The sequence below is a fragment of the Pelodiscus sinensis genome, chromosome 5 (assembly GCF_052426305.1).
Source record: "Pelodiscus sinensis isolate ZL-2025 chromosome 5, ASM5242630v1, whole genome shotgun sequence".
NCBI lineage: Eukaryota > Metazoa > Chordata > Testudines > Trionychidae > Pelodiscus > Pelodiscus sinensis.
This window is the reverse complement of record NC_143056.1, coordinates 74,913,429-74,941,038: the sequence shown is the minus strand read 5'-3', so window position 1 is coordinate 74,941,038 and position 27,610 is coordinate 74,913,429. Positions and strand designations below refer to the sequence as shown.

Sequence of the window (27,610 nt, the reverse complement as noted above, 5' to 3'; positions counted from 1 at the left end):
AAAAACTATTCTGCTCCCGCTCGGGCATAAGTCCTTATTCCGGAACACAGTGTAGACAGCCCAGTAGTCTTTTTCGGAAAAGCGCGTCTACATTGGCCACAGACGCTTTTCCGGAAAAAGGGCTTTTCCGGAAAATCAGCCTGCCAATGTAGACGCTCCTTTTCCGGAAAAACTGAAAACAGAATAGTATTCCGTTTTAAGCATTTCCGGAAATACATGCCAGTGTAGACACAGCCTTTGTGTTCTGCTAACCATGGGGGTCAAAATAGAAAGAAGAATACTATTGGGGTTAACAGAACACACAAAATTTGCAGCGTTTCTGGGAGTGACCATTACATGCCATGTAGAGATATCTAAATCAGGAGCACAGGAATAGCAGTGGGCATATGCCTCATGATGAAGGGGCTACTCAAGTGTTCTCATGGTGGCAGTGTCACTTCACTCTTTCCCAGTGTGGACTTGTGTTCTTCAGACACAGTCCTGCTCTAACGCTTATTATTCTCTCTTGTGCAGCATTAAGAAGGCAGTCCAATGGCAACCAGACATCAATGGGCATTGTCAAGTGGATTATTACTTAATTTATCAGATGATTTTAATCAAACTCCAGTAGTTAAAAAGAAACATTATTTACCATCAAATGGCATGGTTGTAAGATGTTCCTTCAGTCCTGTAGTCGACCACCACCAACTGTCCGGGGATGGATTCCCCACGCGTTGGGTGGAAGTTTCCTCATGTGCTCCATGATGTGGGTTTACAGCTGTTAGGATAATGGTTCAATCATTTGTAATTTTTTACTGGCTCAGCCACCTCCCAAATATATTGAGCTTCTATTCTTCTGTCTTCTATACCCAGTCTCTCTCTTTTACAAATATATAGATAGCAAGGAGCAGAGTCAAGTGGGAACTTTGGTTGGTTGACTGGTTAATGGATTTCCTAATCCACTTCTTCCACATCATCTTGATATTGGAAGGTGTGTTCTTGCTACAGAGTACCACAATCTTCAGGGGCAAAGCAGCAACAGTATTGGCAGAAACAACAACTTGCACCTTTAATTCGGTTTTGACTGAAGCCAATGAATAGACAGAATTTTCTTATATTGATCCATATAACCATAGACAACAATCAATTTCCTTTTGTAATTGTATTCTTTTTGTTATATTAGATTATTAGGCAGTTAGCTCAGGACAGAGCAATTCAGGAACGTAGAAAGTGAAAATGCAATTTGATCTCATTACAGGGCTTTGTGATATAGGAAAATACATTATAAATATAGCACATCCTATGTTTCCTGTTAAAGGTGCAGTTGTTGAACCACAAAGAGATAATGCTAGAAAAATCCAACTACAACCAACACCAAAACAATACTACAAAACTGAAATCAACAAACACCTTCACCTGAAAGTAGAATCGTGCCAATAATCAAATGAATGTGTTTGCATAATTGGCATCAATTCATGAGTGAAGGCCAGCACAAGAAAAGAGAAAAGAATGTTCAGAAAAAAGATAGATAGAATGACCTAAATTTTCAGAAGTATCTAGTGAGTTTGGGTTTCAACTTAGAAGGCTTAGCACTTTCTAAAATACAGGCTGCTTTAAGATATCTGAATCTTGCACCGAAAAATTGAGAAACCTCACTAGTCACTTTTGAAATTTAAGGCCAAAATGCTCAATCCCAGCAGCCCAGACTACTTACATGTCTACGCAATCAGCAGAGAACACCAAAGAAGTCCACACAGATTGGATGGGTGAAAGTGAAAGTAGAGTTGGCTTACTATGTGGAACAGAGCCCAAACATTCAACTGAGAGATATGAAGCAAAAGGAAATTCCGAACCTTAAGGAAAGAAAAACCCCAAAGGAAACTGAGTTTGTGTTAGAATTTTTTCCCTTCATTTGACAGAAGCCACATATTCCCAAGATCTGTCTGTGTAGCAAGAACCTTGTCACACAAGGACAGTCCAACTATAATGGGACAATTAAAATAGATAACACATCTTAACAATGTTTAACTTTTCTTCCACCTGCTACTACCCACACAATGCTGTCTTCTCACAGTAAAAAGTACGCTAGCTTTCTGTCATTAATCTCATATGGAAATTTCAGAGAGGGAAAATAATTTTTGAGACAGCGGATCACATATAGTTCTTATGTTTTCTATAACATTAGTCAATGAAATTCTATTTAATCATGTTAACAATGGGTACCGTCAGCATCTATTCATCTCACACTATGAATTGATAAAAACAACATTTTCACAAGAGACTTAACTATTTCATTGTTCATCTTTAAAATATCCTAAAAGCAAAATTGGAAAGCACGAGACTTTTACAACTCTGTTTCAGCTAAGATAGATGCAGAGATCAGAAATGTAATGCAGACTCCTGCACAGAAGAGAAATGTTACAACACTAAAACTTGTTTTGAAGGCTGACAGCTAAATAAGCCACAAAAAAATAAATTTGTCCTGCTGTAACATTGTAGCACCAGAAATGCTGTTTGAGTAACACAGGACAGATTTCAAAGGTGTGTTCTTTTGCAGGGAGTCTACTCAGTAGTATAGTACATCTAATATCCCAGTTAGATAAAGCACTTAAATATGTTCTCAACTTTACCCATGTGGGTCATATGTTTCTGGTCAAGAAATCATTTAAGCATATACTGAACTTCAAGAGGGTGACTACTTCCACTGAAGCCCGCAGGTCTCAAGTACATATTAAAAGTTAAGCATGTGCATCAGTAATTCGCTGATTTGTGGCCTAAATTTGCAGTACAGCAAAGAAAAAAATATTTCATTATTCTTACTGGTACTTGGAGGATGCAGTTTCTTGTCACCACTGTGGTCTCCTCCAAGAGAAATTACTGCTACTAATGGATCCTGTGTTGAGTCATCATCTGCACCACCATCCTGTGAGCTGAGATCTGCTATAATGATGTTAAATGTACCATGAAGTTTTCATTTGCTGAGCCATCATCCACATAATTTTCAGATTTATTTTTTTCCTGTCTCTCATCGTAAAGAAATGTAGCAAAGTAGACAGTTTTTAATTTCTCATGCACAAAAGATCACTTTTTTCAGTCTGGCAAACCTCTCAGTAACATTAGGCTTATCATTAGTAGCTACAGTGTTCTGAATATAGATTGTTTTCCCCTCACACACAATTGGCCAAACAACCACAACAGCAGAAGGCAATGTGTTCTATAAGATATGGGATTATAGGAGTAAAAACTAATCAAGAGCATTTAAATGCTCCTCTAAACACAAGGTTAATTGATTAAATTTATCCAACAGAACCATTTGTTTCTGCAACTATGAATAAATGTTCCAATATACAAGTTAAAAGGATGTATATAGTGTTGTTTTTAGCAAGGCCTAAATCTTTTGAGTTATACTGGAGGTGACAGGACAAAAGAGTTTTATCTTGACTAACAAAGGATCCCACAAAGGCTTATGCCCTAATGAATTTGTTAGTTTCTAAGGTTATGTCTACACAGCAGGCTAAAGATGAATTAAGCTACGCAACTTCAGCTACATCAATTGCGTAGCTTAAGTCAAAATAGCTTAATTTGGCTTTTGGCACTATTTACACAGCAGGAAGTGAAAGGAAGAGCACTCTTCCTTCAACTTCCTTCACTCTGTGTAAAATGAGGGTTACAGGAAACAGAGTAAGAAGTCCTCCAGGTCACCATTATTTCAAAATAATGGCTTTGTTATTTCGGAATAACGAAATAATGCTGCTGTGTAGAAGTACCCTAAGGTGGCACGACACTCCTTTTTGTTTTTGCAGATGCAGACTAACCAGGCTACTCCTCTGAGACTTTTCAAAGGATCCCAGGAAAGTACAGTTTCAAGTACATTTAGTTTGGCATAAATGTTCTCTTCCTTCCAAATAATCTTCACAGTGAAAATCTTCATATAAAAATACATTAAATCCTTAACCTCGATGTGCATTTTTAAAAAGACTATTCCTGCTTCTTTGTTCATGCAGTGAATAAAATATTCACTGCCATCTAGAAACTAACTAAAAAAATCATCAAAGCACATCACAAACAATGAAGAGAACTTCTGAAGTCCAAATATAACTTTCATTTATACAGAATTCTGTCCTTTTAAGCTATGACCACTTTATAGCCAAGGTCATATCGTCCAGTATCAGCTGGCTAATATCACAGCCAAGGGGGAGGTGGAGGATGTTTTTTTCTCCATTCAAAACACAATTTAAGATTATGGCATCAGAAATACAAATTCATGGTGACTGGATATTCTTGTCAAGCGGCTATTTCTGTGCTGCTATTTATTTAGTGCTTATGTTGTTACAGATATACCGCTTACTGTTTTAAAATAAATGACTTTCTAAAGCCAATGTATTTATTATTGTGCACATTTTAAATCGTCTTATCACTGCAGTAGCTAGTTATCTAGTAGGTAAGTTTTCACTTGTGTTTTTCCATTAAGCTTTGCCCTTTGCATATGCTATATAATAGTAAACTAGATTAGGACCTCAAAAATCAATAGGTTAATTCTGATGAATACATAGTGAATACAAAAGACTGAGTTATTCCTACTGGAAACAGAAACAGGGAACACATAACAAGCCAAACCAAGCCAGTATCAGAAAGGCTGTTTGGCTGCCTCTTCATATCTATGCAGCATTTATACTTCCATGTTGCCTTCCACTCAGCTTTATCAACAAACCATAAGCAAAGCAGCTTATGTGAGATTATATAAATTCTTTACCATTGCTGTCAGTTATTGGGTGCTGTTCCTTGGAATTTAGAGACTGCCACCATGGGGTGGTGGTTTCAGGATATGTGTAATGGTCGTGATCCACAGCTGTTGGAGTAATAGTTAAATCAGTGTAGGACACTTTACTGCTGAGCCTTAACATATACATTATTGTAGCTCTCTACACTTGGTAAGTGTCTTTTACTAGTCTATATAGTAGAGAAACAAGAGAAAAATAGAGATGTCCCTCTGCTTTGTTCAGCTGAATCACTCATTTTCTCATCCATCCATTCACAGCATCCTGATATTAGGACATATGAAGTTTCTGGAATTTCTCCCAGTAATACAGCAGTAAGTAACCAGAACAAAGGAAGTCACCAAAAACTAGAATAGCAGATCAAATAGCAGCAACCTTTCTATTATTTGAGTATTCCTCTAAGTCATCTTTTGTTAATGCCATTAAAACTACATGGCTTTCAGCTCAATATAAGACACAGTAGCATGTCACTGTTCTAACAAAAAGATTAGTGCAAAGAAACCAGAGGCTACATAGTGCAAAGAGTGCTGAACATTAAACATCAGCTCAAAGACAGATGAAGTCACAAAGATTTCCACCATAAAACAGCAAGAAACCAAGAAAAAAATCCCAAAGTAAAACTTGTCAAACCAAATACTGCAGTCTCTATACAAGTGAGATGCCCCTGATTGTAAGATCTGGCCTTTAGTTCTTTTAGATAACCTTCTCCCTTTAACTGCTTCATGGGGTAGCCGAGTTAGTCTGTACAGAAAAAAACAACAAATGATCTGGTAACACTTTATAGACTAACAAAACGGCTGCGTCTAGACTGGCAAGTTTTTCGCAAAAGCAATTGCTTTTGCGCAAAAACTTGTCAGCTGTCTTCACTGGCTGCTTGATTTTGCACAAAAGCACTGGTGTCCTACTGTCCGAAATCAGTGCTTCTTGCGCAAATGCTTTGACATTTTCGTTTGGGCAAAAGCCCTTTTCTGGAAATGTTTTTGCACAAGAGGGCCAGTGTAGACAGCTAAAAACTGTTTTGCGCAAAAAAGCCCCGATGGCAAAAATGGCGATCAGGGCTTCCTTGTGCAAAACCGCGTTTAGATTGGCACGGACGCTTTTCCGCAAAAAGTGCTTTTGTGGAAAAGCGTCTGTGCCAATCTAGATGCTCTTTTCCACAAATGCTTTTAACGCAAAAACTTTTTTCCGTTTTGCTTGGGTGGTGGTTTCAGGATATGTGTAATGGTCGTGATCAACAGCTTTTGAGTAATAGTTAAATCATAGTTAAATCAGTGTAGGGCAATATGTAGATGGTATCATGAGCTTTCATGGGCACAGCCCACTTCTTCAGATGACCGGAGTTAAGATTTTAGGATATGCAGACCCAAAATATATAGTGCACATCCTAAACTCATAACTCCGGTCATCTGAAGAAGTGGGCTGTGCCCACGAAAGCTCATGATACCATCTATATGTTTTGTTAGTTTATAAAGTGCTACCAGATCATTTGTCAGTTTTTTCTTCTCGCTAAGTTATGTTGTCAGTAGGTATACCATTAAAATCAAACTCTGTATTTCAAAACACATTAAAAAAAACCAGTCTGAACAGTATCTTACTTTAAACTCACAGAATTTGTTATGCATTCTCTCCCATCCATAACATAAGGCAACAGTCTTAGCACTCTCACCTCTGTGACTGAGGCCAGAAAACAAAACCAGCTTCTCACCAAAACACTTGAGTGTTAGATGCTTATTACAGTGCTCACCTGCTATTGCCCCTGTCACAGCTAGAAATAGGTTCAACACTTATTGCCATGGTATCTCTCAGCAACACTCAGCAAAAGACATAGCATCTGAAAGCAGGAAGTGCCACTGATTTCAATGAAAACAACGAGGAGTCCTGTGGCACATTAGAGACTAAGGAGGGAGGGGAAGGTTAGGCATGAAATCTTATGCCTTAATAAATCTGTTAGTCCCTAAGGTGCCACAGGATTTCTCATTGTTTTTGCAGATTCTTTCTAACAAAGCTACCTCTGTAACTTTTCAGCATGCAAGGCACTGATTTCAGTGGAAAGCCTCACCTTTCTCACACATCATTATATTCCAGCTGAGATTTATACCACCAGGCTAATTGCATTACTCAGAAAATATGACACTAATAAAGATCAACAGCTTAAATAAATACCACCTGCATCTGTGTAAAAGCAGTACATTTAACCCTTTTCTAGATTAGTGCTCTCTCAGAAAGGGTGACAGTGTTTTACAGAAGAAAAATGGTTTTTTCAGTTCCACCTTTAAACAGTTACAAATGATGCACAATAGAGATGGAAACAGAAAGTTTGGAAAACCTATGTATTTCTGAACATAAGGGTTTTAAAGTGCCAGCCCAGAAAAAAAGCAGAAAAGTTTACTTAATTAACATAGGGGATTATAATTCAATATCCTTACAGGTGTCTGTGGGATGGTCTTCCCTAGCCTTATTGTATCTTCTTCAGGAAGAAAGCCATGATTTAGCTGGCTTTGTCTAAAATCTTCATCATCAGTAATAATCTGCTGTGAACCCTCATCTCCTGTGATGATGTTAAACCTAATATGAACTTTCAGATAATGAGCCCAGACAAATGTATCTTCATTTCTTCATCTTTTTGAACAGATATTACACTTTTAGTAGAAGAAAGCTGAAGGGGTGTGGAAAGAAGAAATTGCAGAAAACCCATCTATTCAGAAGATGTGATTTTGTTGGAAATTATCCCTAAATAATGATCAAGGATTCACAACAACAGAAATTGCTGTATTCTACTAGCAAAGAAAGTCAAAATAACGCATCCTTGGATTTGAAATGTCTCTGAAATAGCATGATTATGATTTTCATTAGAAGAGATACTAATGACGTGTCATATGCATAGGATTATGAACATTTAATTGTCGGAGCAAAAAGGAGGAGAGATTATTTTGGAAGAAACAAATCCAAAACTAAAATATCTTCAATGAAGACAGAAAATGAAGAAAAGAAATCCCACAATACATGTAAGTACAAATTTTCCTCTCTCTTTGCTTCTGCAGGAAAAGTATGATAAATACCTTACTATAACATACAATTTTAAAATAATCACCTGTTCACTTATTCAAGTCATCCACTAATAAAATACTTCTTCTTTCAGCCAGAACAAGCTAGTAAAGAAAATTGCTTATGGTGCTGAGATATCACATTCATTTATGAGTGGTTCCCTGTTGAGTATTCCCTTTAATGGTGAACTCCAAATTCACCATATTATTCTGATGGGTGAAAGCATAAAAGTATAAATAAGTTTGGGTTGCTCATACTGGAGAGAGATGCTGAGGATCTATGTTAAGGAGTTACAAGTGTTGGCAACCACTCCAGATTTATCCACACAATACAGAATCATAGAATATATAAAGTAGTGTTGGAAGGGACTTCAAAAGGTCATGCAATCCATTCCTATGTGCTGAAGCAAGACTAAATATATCTATCCCATCGCTGACACATATTTGTCTAGCTTGTTCTAAAAAACTTCCAGTAACAGGGGATTCCATAAAGCATTAGTAATAAATTTAAAAAAAAACACAACTAGGATGAGAAAATCTGAATGATAACCATTTGCCATTTGCTCTGGGGCTCCGTTTTTGCTCAGGTTTGACAACAGGCAGTGGACAGAGTACATAAGGTAAAACGATTATAATGGATTACCATGGCCAGCAGTGGAGGGACGGTCTTCCTTGTGATCTGCAGAGTGCCGGCGGGAAGGAAAAAATCCAGGCATCTGATGGTCTTAAGTAGAGTTTCCATGAGGAGAGTCCTCATATGCCTCAATGGTGGTTGAATCAATCATTGAACATCTGATTTACTAACCTAGCACTTCCAATACTTTATTCACTTTTTCATCTTGCACAACAACTTGTCTTTTCCCTTTCTACATAGTAAAGAAAGACGATGACAACCAGAAGCACCTTCTAGTTTGTTCAGCAATTTTTTTTTCATCAATTCGGTCACTTCGTCCTGAGAGCAAGGAGGGGTGAGCACATCCCAGCACTAATGGGCAAAGCAGCTGCAACTACAGCAAAGGAAGGCGATGCAGCAAAAAGACTAGCAGCAATAACGGCAATCAAGTATCCAGAGTAGCACAACATATGAGAGCAGGATGAAGATATGAAGTAGGGTCCAATGCATTTCCAGTACCAGGAAAAAAACCAGTCCGTAGCCTAAGAGCTTTTTATTTATTGAGCCATCAAAGGTGTAATTTGTATCTATCATTTTTACAGTAAGCCTAGCTGTCCTGTTGGGACTTATTTAAATCAGGAGTGAGAAACTGTTACTAACTGGGATTGGAGGAAGAAATGTGATGAAGAACATATTCAGTGAGATGTTAAATGTGCAAAGCACCTCTCAAGAGCTTATCTACTGGAAGCAGAATATGGGAATAAATGGCCAATTCAGATAACATGAGAAAAGGCAATTAGCTGCCAGATCCTATCAATGCAGGGTATATCACATATGCTACAGTTTATCAGTGTTAGCATGTTACTCCATATGAAGGACATTAGCTATAGTTGTAATGTTTTACCATTGCTGGCAGAGGTGGGTCGCTCTTCCTTGGGACCTGTAGAGTGTCATGTCCAAGGAATAAATCCAAAAATCCACTGGTCTTGAGTTGAATTTTCTCCATGATAAGAATCTTCATCTGCTATGATGATGGGTGAGTGAATTATTTGCCACACAACCACCCCATTATTATTTTCAGCTTTTGCTCTTCTGACACTCAGAGCTTGTCTACGTGGGGGAGACTCGGGAAAATTAAGACAAATTAGTTAAAGGAGTAAATTTAAGGTGGATTAATTAAATTGCATTAAACTGCTGTGTGGGCACTCATTCAGAATTAATGAGTAATTTAAACTAAACCAAATTAAAGCCACTTTAATTCTGAATAGGAATATCCTCACAGGGATTAAATGCAATTTTACAAACCCACTCTAAATTCATTCCTTTAGTTACTTGGTTTAATCTTCCTGATTGTCCTTCTATGCTGAAGCCCATAGTCTTTGTCCTTCATTGGTAAATATTGTGGAGAAAGAGGAGGACAGCAGAGAAGAGCATAAGTATTCTTTACCATTATCATTGTTGTTTTCCTATCCATCCAAACACATCATTTTGGGATTAGAAAATGACAATTTGGTGGAGGGCATCCCAGTGATAACAAGGAAAGCAGAATCAGTTACATCAGAGGAAGCAGATGCATCAAAAGACCAAGTAACAGATTAAAATGGTCATTTCCTTCTTGCTGGAAAGACACTCTTGGGAGTGCACTGATAGTTATTTTTTCAACATATCAGAAGGGTTTCAGACTACAAATTATTACAATTATTGGGAAGCTCCTTATCCATGTGTCTTTAAACTTTCTAGTTATGTGTGTCTTTCTTGTCTCACTTGCACAGGAATGTATGCTATCCGGGCTATAAATTCCTCAATACCTGTCTCAAAGGTGTCTGCTGGAAATGTCTCTAAGCTTCTCAAGGGAATAAACATATTCTCCTCCTGCTTACTCTAAGCAGTTTGACTGACTTGCTTATGGTTTCAATCCATAGTTCATTAATGATATTCATTGAATCTGCAGAGCTTGCATGAGCTGGTTGCAATGAGATGTGACCATTAATTTTCTCACTTGTGACATTCTCTCTACTTCACAAAATTACTTGGGTAAAGAGCATTCAGAACAATTTGGAATTGGGCTCAGTGTCTTTATATAGTATAGGATTCAGCACAATAAAATCTCATTGTCTGTAAAAAAAAAAAAAGACAGAGCCCTGTTTTACATTAAAAGAGCCCATTGTTGTTACTTCTTGTTTTAATTCCCCATTGGTTGTTTCTTCTTGTTCTTCACTTCTTTTTGAACTGCAGACATGTTCTTAAAAATAGCCACAAGAAGCACCACTACTGCCACCACAGCTTTTCTACTGAAGTTTTGCCATTGATTTTAATTGAATAAGCTTTGGGCCTTTAATCATGTTAGTATTACCATGAATGTTAAAAGGAAATGAGCCAGGTGTTAAGCAAACTGCCAAAGCAAATTAAGATTTTAGAGTCAAATCCTGCATTCATTTCTCCAGAGAAAAATCTACCCGCGGACCTAAAAAAGTGAAAAACGATACCAGGACTCGGTCTCTCGTTATTTTAGATGTTTGTCCCCTGCCACATCCTAATCAAGTCTTATGATACCAATGACCTGAGGACAGAAAAAAAACCTTTCTGCACACACATGTCCCAATCCAGCACAAGCAACTGTAATAAAACAACAACTATTCTCCAAATAGCCATGAGATACAGGTTTCAGAGGCAGTGTTTAGCTACAGATCCCTACTTCTTCACAAAGCAGGATTGTTGAGGTCTGCAGAGTTTGGTTCATCCCATTATTGAGAGAGGGGAAACCAGGACATTCTGATTTGGATCTGTTCTTGTAATTTTGAGTCAGCAATATAGAAGGGGTTGTTATCTGGGGTTTGTCCCAATGCCTATTTCTACTAATTACTAACTCTATTCACAGGGCTTCTACTTGTCAGGGTTCAATTATTTTCATTTTGATGGTTATTTTTAGCAATTTTTTGTGTTTCATGTAGAAGTCCAAAACGTGGGATGTTTTGGGGCTCTTTCTTTTTATATATTGTAACAAGTACCCTCTTTTTAAGAAAACTTCTTACTTACTCCTCCGTCTAAGATTTGCTCTAGTGCACTTTAATGTAGTACTATTCCCAATAGCATTATGTTAAAGCTTCTATGGCAACCTTTACTGAGCCCCAGAGTATCTAAATTAATGTGCCACACATTAGTGCACCTTAGAAATCTCACCCCTGTAGGATATATAAGAGCTCTGGGTAGACAAGCCCTGAGATTCACACAACAATTTCTGGTGTGTTCTCCATGTTCATTGGCTAAACACCTATTGGTTGATTGATTGGTTGTATTTTGAGGTCTTTTATGAGCATTTATCAGTTAAATCCTAAAATCATAAGCCCTAATTATCCATTAAAACTGATGTCCATGTGTAACCCCCAGACCTACTGGGTGTGGTTCACTGTCCCATGCAGTGGCACGTAGGCACTTAGGCTGTGTCTAGACTGCAGGCTTCTTTCGAAAGAGGCTCTTTCGAAAGCATCTTTCGAAAGAGCCTCTTTCGAAAGATCGCGTCTAGACAGCAGGCGGATCTTTCGATAGAGGAAATCCGCTTTTTCGAAAGAGAGCACCCAGCGAGTCTGGATGCTCTCTTTCGAAGACGGCCTCTTTACATTGAAGAACGCCTTCCTTCGAAAGAGGAACTTTCGAAGGAAGGCGTTCTTCCTCGTGAAACGAGGTTTACCGCCATCGAAAGAAAAGCCACGTTCTTTCGAAATAATTTCGAAAGAACGCGGCTTGAGTCTGGATGCAGGGGAACTTCTTTCGAAAAAAGGGTACTTTTTTCGAAAGAACCCCTGAGTGTGGACACGGCCTTAAAGTGAGAGAGCACAAATTTCCTCTACAGCCTTAACTGAGAGAGAGCTGGCTTTTAGCTCCAGCGGTTCCAGGTTCAGTTTCACCTGTTGGGTGCCACGCCTACACTCAGACAATAACAAATTATTAGAATAGACAGACAGATCTGTAGACATCTAGTGACCACCCCATCTCTTATTTCAAGTGCAGGTGAGGAAAACATAATTTCATAGAGGAGATAAATTACTTGCACTGTAGACCCAACAAATTTATAAAAAAGTTATGGAACTCAGAATACAGTGCTTTTAAAACCTGAAACCCAGGTGTAGAGCAGAGATATTCATTCTCCGCAATTGATCCTGAGCAGTCTTAGGGGTTAGCATGTTGCTAATGCCATTCCTGGAATTGGTGCCACACAAAGTCGAGGTGCTGATGTCACTGAACCTGCAGAGGCTGCTTATCCCGATACCCTGGCACATCCACAAATAGAGTATGAAAGAGAGAGAAAACCACAGTGGTGGTGGTGGTGGTGGTAATGTCTTCTCTAGAGTGCTGTGGATGCTTTTCTTCCTTTCAGGGTCTGGTGAAGGAAATTAAAATCTGGATAAATTCACTGAGCAGGAGAAAAGTGGATTGTCTGCCAGGCTCCTTCAGGGAGGGGTTTCCCCTTTTTGCATTGCTCTTTACATTGGTTACTTGACAGACCATATAAAAAGTATCTTAAATAAAATGATTGCAATATAGTGCCCTTGAAAGCTATGCTGGGATGCTCCTCTTTGTGATCTATAGCATGCCGCTGCAAAGGAATAAATCCAGGATTTTGTTGACCTTGAATAGAGTTTTCATGATGAGCTCCAATGTAAGGAGTCCTCATCTGCTGTGATGATGGCTGGATGAATTATCAAGATTTTATTTAATGAGCCACTGATCACAATATTTTCACTTCTTTGTTCCTCTTTCACCAGATCTTTTTCTTTCTCTTGTGTAAAGAATAAAGCAAGAGGACAGTAGACAGGTCCCTCTGTACCATTCAACATTATCACTGTTTTTTTCCCCTCATCCATTCATTCACAACAGCCTGAGGTCAGAGTTGTGAAACTGATGGAGGACATCCCAGTGATAATGTGCAATGAAGCTGCAGTAACAGAGGAGGAAATAGCAATAATGGCAAACCAAGTGGCAGCAGTAACTTGCCATTTCAAATGCATTGTAGAGATATAAAGAGAGGTTAAGAATGGACCTAGCATTAAATCACAAGTAGTCTTGTCAATAATATGTAGTTAGTAGATAAAGAAATAATAACAAGAAGAATATTTGATAAGCTTGTAGTTACAGCTTTGCTTACTAGTGTACATTGCAGCTCTTGGACAATTCATGATGATTACCTGGATCAATTATAAAAAATAGTACACCAATCATAAAATATATGATACAATATATTAACCAATAGCATTATGTGTGTCCATAAGCTAATTCTTGATTATGCTTTTTTAGATGTATTATACCCTCTACCCACCCTCTATTCTCAAATGTAGTTTGACTGTGTGCCAATAAGTGAACATTATATTACATTGATTTCTTCTATTCCAGAAAACCAGATAAAGTGATCTCCAAAAACAGATCCAGATGTTCTGATTGAGTCAAGTCAAGTGGAAAAAGTCTCAAGAAATTCCTCCACTGTATTACTTTCTCCTTTCAGCAACATCTATGTCCCTGCATGGACACATAGGTAGGGATGTAAGCGACTAGTCAACTATCCGATAAGCTTATTGTGATGCACAAGTGCACTGGATACTGGAGGAAGACATCACAGGGAGTTGATTTTTATATACCTTAACAGTTATTCAAGAGCAGAGCAGGAAACAGGGCTAAAGCTCTAATGAGTACTAGAGGAAAGCTCTCCAACTAATGTCCCTTCAAAGCATCCCAAAGTCCCAGAGACTTGGCATAAACAACACCCCATGCGGGCATGCTGCAAACAAGAACTTGGAAATGCAAGCTATCCCTATATACAATGCACGAGCAGGATGGCACCTCCAACCTCCCTCAAAGAACCTCGTAAGTGAGTTAAGTCAGGATTTTGACCTCTGCTGCCTATCACAGAGCCATGAATGAGTTATAAACCACACATTGATGAACCAAGTATCCGAGCACATAAACTCATAAAGGGGCAGAAATTCCATTTTCACATACAGTGTCTTCAAGCGGTGATGAACAGAAGTATCTGCAGCCATAAACAAATTAAATGATATTGCTCGGTATAGGCTGAACTGATGTGACACAATATAACATGAGAGATATACACCAAAGAGGCCACGAATCACTTCTTAACTTTAAACCCAAGTGACTCATCAAACCTTGTCTCCTCTTATCCCTTCTGATCACCAGTGACTGCCATCGTGCCAAAGATCTCATTCCTGATTTAACCACCCCAGGAAGCTGTTTTCTGTTCCAATGCTGAAGATGGTAAGTACCTAGCTACTTACCAGAATATCCTGCCAGAGTGAGAGAGTAGGTTAAATACAGACTGAAACTGGCAAAGTTATTACAATTCATTAGTCTTACTAGTACTTGTGGGATGTGGTCTTTTGTTAGGATGATCATTGTCTTGTTCAGTCATCAGTGAAATCTGAGTGGAATCTTCATCAAGTGGTGCAATATGATCTGTGTGATGAAGGGTAAACCAACTGTCACTTTTTGTTTGCTGAACTACCTCTCCTGCTGTTCTCATGGTTAGTGATTTCACACTATAGAATGCCTAGCTCTTTCATTTGTTGGACCATTGGAAGGGTAAAAGGACAGGAAACTGGGGCCTTTATGTAGTTTATCATTAAATATAATTGATTTTCTAATCTTGGTATCTAGTAACTAACACACTGATTGTTCAAAGGAAAGGATGTATTTGCAGCACCCCAATGATAATGCCCATGGCAGGGAAGGTGGCAAAGACAACTGATTCACTTAATTAAGGCTGGATTTATGTTCATTTAGCTCTGGCACCTCTGAATCTGGACTCCCCCAAAGTGCTTGAGGCAATTTGTAATTTTGCCACTATCATTGCCTATTTTGAGCTTTGGTCCAGCTGTAAGCAGAAAAGAGGAGAATTCCCATAGAGAGCAGTGGAAGGATAATTCATGAAATTTGACAGGAAGTGTTCTGACTTTAATTTCCATGGAGAGAATAGCAGCATTACCCTCCCATGGTATTTTGATATTATCGGTAAGCTATGTAGAGAAGCAGGCCCAAAGTCTCACAAGTACTGTATCAAGAGCAAATCAACTTTATACTTTGTCAACACTTCCACTCAATAAAACAATTAACTAAACATTTTAATAGATAGATAGGACAATGACATGAACTTTTGGTATCTTCTACTTGGAAATAAAAGCTTGTCTCCACAGCCCAGAGGATGCTTTCTCCTACCGAGGAAGGATGGTTGGTCTTTTGGTTAAATTGCTGAAACAGGACTAAAGAAACCTAGCTTAAATCCACACTTCCTGTAGGATCTTGGGCAAGTCACTTAGTTTCTCTGTGTCTCAGTTCCTCTTTTTCTAAAATGGAGATCATACAGCACTTCCCAATTTATGAGGGCAAATTCATTAATATTTGTGAGACCTGCATGTACTCAATTCGGCTTACAAAATATGAACAGCTAATAGGCGCTTAATCATCAACATAAAGAGAGATTAAATTAGAAAATCTACCATATATGCCTTGACGTCAAAAGAAAAGGAAAACCGAGAAAGTGAAAAAATATCTTCTATTCACCCACACAGCTTTTGCTTTATGCCATGCCTATACAACTCTCTGGTTATCCCAGACCCAATTGTCTTTTCTAAGGCTTCATGGATGTAGCTCAGGGCAGATTTTGGTTCCTGGTATACAGAATCCCTTCCCTATCTGCTGGAAAAAGAAGCACTATAAGTGGAAGGTTGACAGCACCAACAATTTCCCACAAATTGATCACACTGGAAAATAGATAAGACTACTCGAGCGTAATCCCTAGGTATTGAAATCTTACCCTCCTGCTTCTGTACTTGCTTTTCCAGATTCTTCTGGTAAAACACTTTATTGTGTTCATCTCTTGCCCTTGGATCTGTGATATTTATTTGTTACAGAAATAATGTTTTGCTAGATTTCATTGAGCCTGATCTGTCTCCCAGTGAAATCTATCATAATAGTTCCACTGATTTCAGTAGGAGTAGCATCAGGGTTCTTGGAAACATCCATTATCACCATACAGTGAAATTATTCCCAGAGGAAGAAAACCAGATTTTTTTTGATGTGTGATTGGTTCACACACTCATGTTATGATGAAATGTCCTTAGAAAGTGAAAATTTTCTATGATCACAATGATGCACAACTTTTTCCTTTCCAATTCTTTCTCAAGAACCCTGGGAATCCAGGACAGAGATTGTGCTCTCTCTTTGCCATGTCTATAGTGCTTACAAAGCCTTTTCAGATCCCAAGACTGTTTTCTTAAGTGAGGCCCATTGGCATTCTAAGAATAGAATCTGGGGTAGAGAAATTTTTCATCCAATTATTTTAAGAGGACACACTGACTATAATAGTTATAGTCTATTATTCTTACTGGTGCGTGTGGGGTGATATTCCTTTCTGCCCGATCCTGAAGAATAATCTGTTGATGGCACTTCATAATATGGAGAACCAGATATGCGAGTTCTGATGATGGTGGGGTTTGTTGTATCACTGTCATGTATTGAGCCACTACCCACACGATCATCCTCTGTAACTGGAGTTGGCTCAGTGTGTCTTACACCATCCATGTAACGTGAGCCATCCGCATTATCTATGACTGTTGGAAGGAAAGAGATCAGTTTAAATATCTTAGGCTTTGATAGTGAATGTTGGAGGCAACAGGGCTATGGTGAGGCAACAGGGCTATGACCATAGTTGTAGTCATATTTGATATCAACCAATTTTTTTTCTGTCTGTCCATTTCATCCTTCACTGATCTATGGTAGTTCTGATTTGTGTATGTGTAATCTACACACCATCTGGGTTTTGTTACTGTCCCATGTGTTCAGTTTTTTCATTATATTCCTTTGGTATACATGGTCATGCCAATTCTCTTTCAGAATATGATCTGAGGAAGTGGGTCTGGCCCACGAAAGCTCATCACCTAGTAAACCATCTTGTTAGTCTTTAAAGTGCTGCATAGTTTTTCCTTTTGTCCCATCTAGAGGCATTGAGACCACTTACAGAGAGAATAATGAGTTTTCTCTACAGCCTTAGCTAAGAGCTAGCTGGCTTTAAACTCATGCACTAAGCTCCAGAGGTCCCAGGTTCCATTCTGCCTGTTGGTGTTACATATTCATCACAATAATGGGCCCAGTTTGGTAATGGGTTAAAATCTGGATTAACTTTCATGGTGAAATCTTGGTACCATTGAAGTTGGTGGTGAAACTTCCATTGACACTAATGGAGCCAGGATTTCATCCTCAGTTCCTCTCCAGGCTAGCAATCTTAGGCATGATATGGAGGGTACACAATCTGTTTAGGACACAGAAGACTTAAATAAAGCTCTTTCATCAAAGAAGCACTATCCGGCCTTTATTTATTAAAAACAATGTAGTGTCAATATGGAGAATATACTTCACTAATACCACCTCAAGATGAATGCTGTCACATTCAGCCTAATTTGGGGAGGAGGGAATGAATGTGTGATTGCTTCACTTGCAGCATATTACCATCTCTGAACTTGCTTTTCTTACATCTAGCATGATCTTGAACATCTGCATTGCTTATATACAGAAGAGAAACCTGGTAACTGAAAATGGAATCAATACTAATCATTCACTTATGCAGTACTTTACCTATTTTGGTATGATTATCAGCCCAAGAAGCATCAAACCTTATGATTGGTTCACATGCCTGGTCCCTGGTTTCTGAAAGGAGATGGGGACAGAAGATATTAATTAATTTGACAAAAGGTGGCAAGAAAAATTCAGTCTCTTCTGCCCTATTTATTAGATTCAGAGTTGTATCAATGATTTACTAGAATCATTTCTTGGGGTCTTATCTTCTCTAATAAGTGAGTTTGAGAAAACTAAGAATTTTGTAAACATTTTTAAAAGGGACAAAATTGGTGAATTGTAATCAAATTTCAAAAAAATTACTCTCCACATTCTCAGTTTAGACCAGATCCTCAGACCAGGGCAAGCCCTTTTTGCCACTCTAGCTGTCCCCAAAGGCTGAGGATAGTGTGGTTCCTCTGTACTGGGGACATTCTGGGGTAGAGAACTTAGGAAATATGATGGGGGTAGAAGAAGCTAACCCTAGGCTTGCAGGACAGTCCTTTCGGGGCCATTCAAATCAATATACATCAGAACAACTGTATGGTCCATTTTAACTCCTTCTGACAGCTCCAGTTTCAGAGCTGGTAGCTCAGAGCCCTTTGCCTTTCTCTACCCAACTCAGGATTAAGCCTGTTGAACTCCAGAGCGTGGAATGAGGCTTCAGACAGGAGATATCAAAGCAAATGATAAATTCAAAAATTATATCACTATTTAAATCCCCATTGAAATTGACCTACAGATTTTTGTGCAGTTGCTTTTATTTATACCAGCTCTGAATATGAACAATAGATTTAATAAAATCTAATCAACTCATTCAAGCCAGTCTCATTTTCTTCACACATTTCCTGTGCCCAGTTATTGTAGCACAAATACTGAGCAAAATTACTACCAGTTTGATTCTGGACATTTTAATTTTGCAGGGGTCCTTTTTGGCCCTCCTATGGCACAGAAAAATAAAGAAAATTAGAAAAAAATATGATTAAAAAACATAACTCCACAAATTAGTGAACTTTGAATACTAATGAAGCTGAACAACACTTGATTTTATGTTTGCCAGCGGCCTCGTGCAAGTAGTGAAAGCAAGCGAAGCATCTTCAGGGTCCCTGAGCTATCAGAGCTTGTAAATTTCACTAATATTAACTCAGAAAACATATGAGGGGGTACAAGAATGAGAGGAGTGGAAATCATCACATTCAACAATTCTGTGTTCTTTGGATCCATATTTGTGGCATTTCCCTGCTAAAAAGATAATTATTGGGATTTAGAATCAGAAATCAAATATGAACACAGAAAATTGTTTAGTTCAAAGTACAGGCAGTATAATGGGCCAAAAACATCCGATAGCATCAGCAGGAGCAGGTCCACTGATTTTCAAAATGCAAATGTATCTTCAAATGTGAAAGCAAGACCACAATGTACATTCAATTTAATACGGAAGCTCTGATTCCAGCAACCTATATGAGAGATTGTGTAGGTTACTGTTAAAAATGTTCATTCTCACTTACAGAGTAAAGCAAATACCTACCCGATGCATTGTAACAATATGTATCATACCGGTCCGACGTATTTGAATTGAGTATGTAAATCCCAGTGTAATTTGCTGCACAAAGAAAATAGGGCTTGATCCGTGGGATTACAATTTTGTCTTCTATGAAGCCATACCTGGGAAGGACAGAGAATGAACAACACTGTCAGGAGTGGAAGTGTGCAGCTGAGCATGTCAGCTCGGTCTCCAGGCTGATTCATGAACACAACTACCAGCATAAGTGCATGATAGATTGAGGAACCAACAGGCATGTTCTTAAACCCAGCAGCACCAGCAGGTCACTGGCTACTCATCATTTAAACCCACTGCTGCCTCCGTTCCTGTGCCAGCTTCAGAGGGGTCGGTATATTAGTCTGTTTCAGCAAAAACAATGAGGAGTCCTCATGCATCTGACAAAAGCTTATGCCCTGCTTGTTAGTCTTTAAGGTGCCTCAGGACTCCTCATTGTTTTTCCTGTGTCAGCCTTGTCCCTCTTTGCTCTGGCTCTGTTCATTTCCTGACACTGTTTTTGGCCCTTGGCTCTGAGTCCTGGTGCCTGACTCTGGGTCCTACCACTAGCCTTGACCAGCACTGGTCCGACCATGAGTGACCTTCCCTGCTCAATGGCTGACAAATGGCTTAGTACCATTTTGCACTGGAATTACAAGCTAGAAATGTGGTTTGAGATCATGAGCAAAGATGTGCAGCCACGATTAATAACACGTCAGTCCATGAGAAGTGAAAAACTTATTAAAGTGTTCAGATGCGGCAATATTTCCCCTACAGAATGTTAGCTGAACTCTTTAATATCCCCCTAGATAATATGAGTTGTGAATAATGCTGCCATTGAGTAAGGGGCCCATAAATCAAGCTGAAATTTCAATCGAGCTTGTGGTTAACAAAATTATGTAACAGGTTATTATTATTTTGCAATCCCATATCAAATGACTAAATCCTGTGGAGTTACTGGTTTCCCTGAAATCTTTTTAGATGAGACTGGTGATTAAATGAGAAAGAGCCCTAGGGGTTTGGAGTTGTTTTAAAGCTGCTACTTATCAGGGAGGGGCAGGCATGGTGGTAGCTTCTTGCACTCTGTCTCAGTTGTGGTTCCCCAAGCACTGTTATAGCCCACATCCATGATTCACCTCCACCTGGATCAAATGATGGCAATGATATTCTCAATTCTAAACCTCTATTGCAAGTGGAACAAAGACGATTTCACTGGCACAGACAGATTTTTTTTATTAGTCCTAGATGCTGAATCCTATCACTAAGACTACCACATTGGCGGCGTTATAATAAAAATCTTTGTTGTGTTATGGCCCGCTGACTCATTCACATTCACTCTCTGTTCCGTGTGTGCTTTGACTATTATATGTAATGTATTAATTCTTTGTGTCTCCCACTCGGGCCCATACAGATTGACTTACGGTACTGTACTGAGTTGGATTTAGGGCATTGTATGAGAGGAATACAAAATACAAAGCACCAACAAATTATCTCAAAAAAATAAAATTCAATATCTGTCCTTTTCTAGGTGCATGTATGGCAGGGGGTGGGGTTTCAGGAAAGTGCAGTGAAAGCAAAACCACAGCTCTCCTACAATGTGAGAAAGAGTTCCTTCTATTTCTATAACACTTTAAAAATGTTCCTTTCCATTTTCTTCTCATCTTACATATCCAGTACATAAGACTCGAAAGAGATAGAGGAAGAAAATGCCAATCTGGCCATTCAGCACTTCTCTTTGCCACCGCATGACTGTCCCTCTTGTCTTTCATTTGACAGCATTTTAAATCATCTCTCCACTTCACTGAGGAGACTGTTCTCCACCACTTGCCATCAGGAATTTTTGCCTGATATTCCCTGGCAATATGGCTAACATCATTCTCCCACTGATAGCCACACATATTACTGATTTATACCAGTGAATGAGCACAAAGCATAGTCCTAGTGTAAGGGCAACTAGGATTGCAGGAGATCTTTAAAGATAGATTGCCTATGCATGTGCAATTAATAACAACAGTACTTGACATTTATACTGCATCACACCAAACATTTTCAAAGCACTGCACAAACATAAACTAATTTAATTATTTCTGTGTTAATTAGACTAAGCACTTTCTATACATATGATTTTGTACATTACCACACTAATAGGAAGGCACTTTTATTGATTTCTCATGAATTTGCAGACTTATGCACAGGGAAGGGGATTCAATCAGCTAAAGGACAGAGAAAAACACAACTGCCTTGAATTAAATTTCCAACAGACAAGTCTGCCTTCATACGTAACAACTTTAAACAATATAATCTGGTTTAATTTTTCTGGACTGATAAAAAGTACAAACTACAAAATGTAAAGAGTTGAAGAGATGCCCACCGTTCTTTCTACTCAATAAACTACAGGACAAATCCTGAAATACCTACTCACGTCTTACTCAAATTGAAATCCCACTGACGTTTTTTGATCCAGTTGATTTTAATAAGAGTTTTAGTGCTTTGAGCCCATATTGTTCAACAATGACCCCTCCTTTCTGCTTGCTGTACTTGAATCTTGTCTCCTTTCTGCAACTGCTGTTTTGGGATGACCTGAATAATTCAGAATCATAGATCATATGGCCAGGAAGGATGGCTATGATCAGCTAGTCTGTCCTCCTGCAGAACGCAGAGCATACACAGAACTTCCCTGAATTGATCCCTGTTTGAAATACAACATCTCTTTTAGAAAAGTAGCCAAACCTGATTTTAAAATTCCCAGTGATGGGAACTGCTGGTACTTTGTTCCAATGGTTCATTACCCTCAATGTTAAAAGCTTACACCTCCACCATACAGCCGTTGGATTGCGTTATATTTCGACTGTTAGACTGAAGAGCCCTGTATTATCAAATATTTGTTTCCTAGGTAGGTACTTATAGACTATAATCAAGTCATCCCGCAACCTTCTTATCAGGAGAGGTGACAGTTTCCACAGGCCCTGGGGCAAGGAGTGGGGGGACTGGTTCCATGCCCGGGAAAGGGCGGGGCCTCAGGCAGAAGGAGCAGCGCCAAGGCAACCAGCCCTCTGTGCCACGCAGAGCACTGTGCTGAATACCTGCCTCTAGCACTACAAGCTGCCGAGAGGGCATGGTGTGGTGATTTAAAGGCCCGCAGGAGCAGTGACTTGGAACCCCAGACCCCTTGACTCACCAGGTGATTCAAAGGAACCTGGGGCTCCCAGCCGCTGCTGCTGCTGCTACTGTGGCACTTTAAATCATCACACTCTGCACTCCAAGTGGCTCTTAGAGCTGGACGGGGGGCGGAGTTGGAGCGGGGGGAGCGGAGATGCAGCAACTGCCCCATTTGCCTTCCCGTCAGCAGGTCTGCTTCTCATGATAAGACAAATACACCAAGTTCCTTACGTCTATCGCTATAAAACATGTTTTCCAATCCTTCCATCATTCTTGCAACTTTTCACTCAATTTTTCCACATTCTCCTTTGATAGTGCACACTAGAACTGTGGGCAGAATATTTTAGTAGCAGTCACATCAGTGCCAAATACAAAGGTGATATAATTTATTATTCTGTATTTCACCTCTTTATATGCTCAGTAATTATATTGGCCCTTTTCACCACATTGATATTTCACGTCTTTATATGCCCAGTAATCGCATTAGCCCTTTATGTCATATGGTCACACTTGAAGCTCACATTCAATTGACTACCATCCATGATACACTGCTTCTCAGAACAGAATTCCCCATTTGATAAGTGCATTCTTTGTTCCTCGAAGTAGGATTTTACATTGGGCTGTATCGAAACACATATTGTTTGTTTTCACCCAGCGTGACAAGTAATCCATATCACTCTGAATCAGTAACTTGTCCTCTTCATCATTTGTTACTTCCCCAGTCCTTGTGTCATCTGCCAATTTTAACGATAACTCTTTTATGTTTTCTGAAGGGGCATTGATAAAAATTTAACTGGAGCCAAGAACCAATACACCTCTTTGATTTTGATACTTCATTTACAACAACAATAATTCAGTAATGATTTTCTACTCATACGTGATGTGACTATTTAACTAATTAATACTATTTAAAAGTAATTGCAGTTGGCACACCACATCATCATGGATGGATAGACAGATAGATTTACATATTTACTATAGAATATCTTCTTTATAATTTCCATACCTGCAAGTTTCAAATCCAAGTTTGTGAGCTTTCGTCATCTGTTCCATTGTTGGTAAGGTACTATTGAGAGCTCTGCAGAGTTCAATTGACTCATTTCGGGTGAGACTGTAGCGACGGTTTTTCTCAACGTGGAAAACTCCTGCATATCTGCAACTGATATTAAATTCTGTTGATTGAAGAAGAAAGAAATTATTACAAAGATAATACTTGCTATTTCACTGAAACCCTACCAAGATTTCATTGCCAATTACAATGATATTACAGAGAACCATCAACATCCACCAGTTTATTAAGGGAGGATTGCACAATAAATCTGGTGTTCCAAACTACATCCAGATGCTTTTAGTTCAAATACCACAAGAATGTCTAAGAACAGTAGTATACTGTTTTTGTGAAATGGGTAGAATTGTGGGGAACATGAAAAAAGTCATCATAATCAACAACAAAAACAACGACAACAACAAATTGGTGCAGAAGATTTAATGGGACAGATTGCCAAGCTGTTTTAGAAACACATATGTCTGGATAAGTTTTGGCTTCACTGGAAATGTTTGTTAATGAAATTTTCCAAACTCTCCCAGTTAGCAACTAACCTATGAATAAATATGTACTAGTCTTGCAGATTCCTCTAGTTTTTATACAATGCTTTCAAGATTCATCACTGTCATACATAAGCTGCCATTGACATATAAATTACATTGAAAGCACACTGTTTGACTCTTTTTGGCCATACTTCTATATCCAGCCATCCAGGTCCATTTTAAATCTGCTTAAATCCAAATATCTCATTCATAGTGGGAATAAAAAGGAAAAGGTGGAAGTTGATGTAATCTATTGCAAATACCCTCAGTCTCTGTATTAAATGATCTCATTCTGTTCATTTCAGGGTCTTAATTTGTTCATGCAATTGTACATTAAAGGAGAACTAACATCTGAGACTATTTTAGCATCGGCTCAACTAATAGGTTCTTTTGGCATCTGAGGGCAGACCAGTTAGACTAGTTTGATATCAGATGCCACAGCTGATGTAGGAAGCAAGTAAGCAATGTGCTACATGATTTATACCTATAAAAATGCTGAATGCTGAACTTGTTCCAGAGCAAGCCTCCTGCCCTGGGAACAGCTGGGCAGCCACCACCAGCTTCCCCAGGGCTGGAGCTGGCATCAGCTAAAGGTAGGGAGGTAGGGAATGAAGGTAGGCAAACAAGCTCTAAGGAACCACACAGCCAACTAGGAATGGTCAGAATAACCTAACTCACTTTCAAATCACCTGCCCGGTGATTCTGACTCTTTTCTATATGGTTTTATGAGAAATAATCCAATTCCAGGCCTATCTCATTTTCTTGGCACAACCAAACCCTGAACTAGCTTTAAGTTATAAAAAGTGGATGCTATATGCCAGATTAGGTGGTCCTAGGTCATACTGTTTAGGAGGCGATCTTGAACAAACAGACAGACAGACATATGGACAAACTTTCAAATATATAGCAGATTTTAAAACCTAGGCGCTTCTGTTATGTGACAGCTCAGGTAGTCCAAAGCAATATAAGGCTTCTTCCAGACACCCAGCATTTAAATTATAGCAAACTAGTCCAAGTGTGAGTCATTTAGAGCTTCTCTACACAGGAAAAAAGGCTGCAGTGGCTAGTGTGAACTATTCCATACTAGCTCCCCATATGGACACTCTCATTGCTCATTAAGGCTACATCTACACTGCAGCGCTATTTCGGGATACTGGGAGTATCCCGCAATAGCTATTCTGGGTCTTTTGAGCACACCTGTTATTTCAAAATATAACAGGCTCGCTGTTCCGATGTCCCTGTAAACTTCGTTCCATGAGGGTTAAGAGATGTTTTGGAACGGCGCTTTATTTCAAAATTTGGTGCTGTGTAGCTTATTTTGAGGTAAAGGTGCAGTGTAGACACACCCTTAACATGCAGTTTAGTTCATGTACTTTGGCAATGCCTTAAGCTAAAGTGCACAAATGCACTCTTCGGTTCTAACTACACTTGGAGCTGGGGTGTGATTCCCAGAGCACCTACAAGTATCTGTATTAGCTCTCATCAAGCTAGCAGGCTAACAATGATAGTGTAGCTACAGTAGCTCAGGCAGGGATAGCACTGGAATTAGCCACCCTGAATATATACCCAGGGGGTCCAGATAGGCTTCTATTCAGGGTGGCTATACATGTTACTATTCACCATTGCTTGTGCTGTCACAGCTAGCCTACTCTTTTTAGCACAAGTCCCGCAGTAAGAGCTAGAGTGAGTATGTCTACATGATCTGGAAATCATACCCCTAGCTCCAAATGGAGATATAATTGTAATGCTCAGAGAGAGCATGCACACAGGGACTTCGTGTGGAGTAGCTAGTGTGCTTAAAAATCATAATTTAGCTTGCTGCAAGCCAACTCTTCCATGGAGATAAGCCCTTAGCCTCACTCTCAATTTGATCCAAATTTCTAACAGCCTAATTATACAATCAACAATTCAAACAAACATAAATCTCTCCTACGGGCACCCAGCCTCCCGTATGGTTGATTTTCCACTGACTTCAGAGGTAGGACTTGTGAAAATCAGGCCACTTATTTAGGTCCTTAAATGCGGCTTAGGACCTTAAGTTAAGGCATCTGTTTCTAAAAACCTTGACCATTCCTTTGTCATGGGGGCTGGCAACACTAAGCAAGTAGCACATTCAGTTCCTAAGAAAAAGAAGTGCTTTCAATTGCACTATAGATACTATATCAGCTACTAGTGTAAGGGATACAACCATTCCTCTTTGGCTTGGAAAGATTTGAGGTATGGATGATAAAATGGTGAAAAAAATGTATAATCTGAAGAGTACCTACACACAAAATAAACATACACAATGAAGTGCTTTTGTGTCCACGACAGCTTCTGTTACTGTTTTTTGTGTTAGTCGCTAAGGTGCCACAGGACTACTGGTTGCTTTTTTGACAGTGTGAAAAAAATGTAACAGCTCTGGAAAGTGGGGAAAGACTCAACACACTTCAAAGCAAAAAATAATTAACTCAGCTCTGACCCCACCCTTCCCTCAAGAGGAAACTTGACTGTAGCCCCAGTCTAAAATGATAATCCCAGAGCATGCACAAACTAAATAGTTTGTTCTTTCCAGCAAAGTGCAGAACATGACTCATAGTAACATTAATGGGAGTTCCAACATACATCAAGAACACAGATCCAACCTACTGCATACATTGCAAAGTTGTTACTCTCAGGTGCTTACAAAATTAAAAGGTACCACATCATACACTCTCCCCTATGAGGGCCAGAATGCAATCCCTAAAAATTCACAGAGATACTTTTTATAAATCTATTAGGCAGCCATTTCCCTTTAACTCCCATCTTATGGCATGAGCTAGAGACAGTCAATATTATTATAGAAACACACATGCACACATCAAAATAAATGGTAGCTATCAAAGGGTGCTGAATAATCACCACTGTTGTATACCACGTATGGAAGCAAGCTGGAAACAAATAAGCAAATGGAACAGTAAATCAGACTCAGACTGTATGGAATGCAAAAGGATTATTATTATTTATACAAGAGTAACTGTCCCATAAGTTTATGTGACACTGACAATATCTCTGACCTAAAGCGTTAAGAATCTCTGGGCTCCATCCTGCAAGCACTACCGATGCAGTGGAACTAAATCATGGTAGCAAACATTGAACCAGGTAGCATATTTCATCTCATGTATAAATTTAGGGGCAAATCGTGGAGACTGGAGGGATAGAGGCAGACAGGATGTGGTTTATAACATCAACGCATTGTGGTTTCTTCAGTTAGACCTGATGCAGGAGAAGGTGGCGGAATGGCAGATCAGTCAGGAAGCAGCTTTGCCCACTTCAGGGG

The 27,610-nt window shown here is 39.1% G+C and overlaps 1 protein-coding gene across 21 annotated transcripts in view; it reads right to left on the bottom strand.

Moving 5' to 3' along the window:
• Positions 1-27,610, bottom strand: part of CD44 (CD44 molecule (IN blood group)) — a 96,301-nt gene that overhangs the window by 32,810 nt on the left and 35,881 nt on the right. For 17 of the 21 annotated variants that reach the window (XM_025185320.3, XM_025185325.3, XM_075927473.2 and 14 more), the window contains 8 exons: positions 23,732-23,897; positions 19,558-19,694; positions 18,051-18,122; positions 16,805-17,029; positions 14,778-14,876; positions 4,733-4,828; positions 2,800-2,919; positions 632-757 (listed from right to left, as the gene is read on the bottom strand). In XM_025185320.3, the coding sequence (XP_025041105.3) occupies positions 632-757; positions 2,800-2,919; positions 4,733-4,828; positions 14,778-14,876; positions 16,805-17,029; positions 18,051-18,122; positions 19,558-19,694; positions 23,732-23,897 (1,041 nt within the window). The remainder of the gene's footprint in view (positions 1-631; positions 758-2,799; positions 2,920-4,732; positions 4,829-14,777; positions 14,877-16,804; positions 17,030-18,050; positions 18,123-19,557; positions 19,695-23,731; positions 23,898-27,610) is intronic. The other 4 variants (XM_014574237.4, XM_014574238.4, XM_014574234.4 and 1 more) reach the window with 4 other exon arrangements.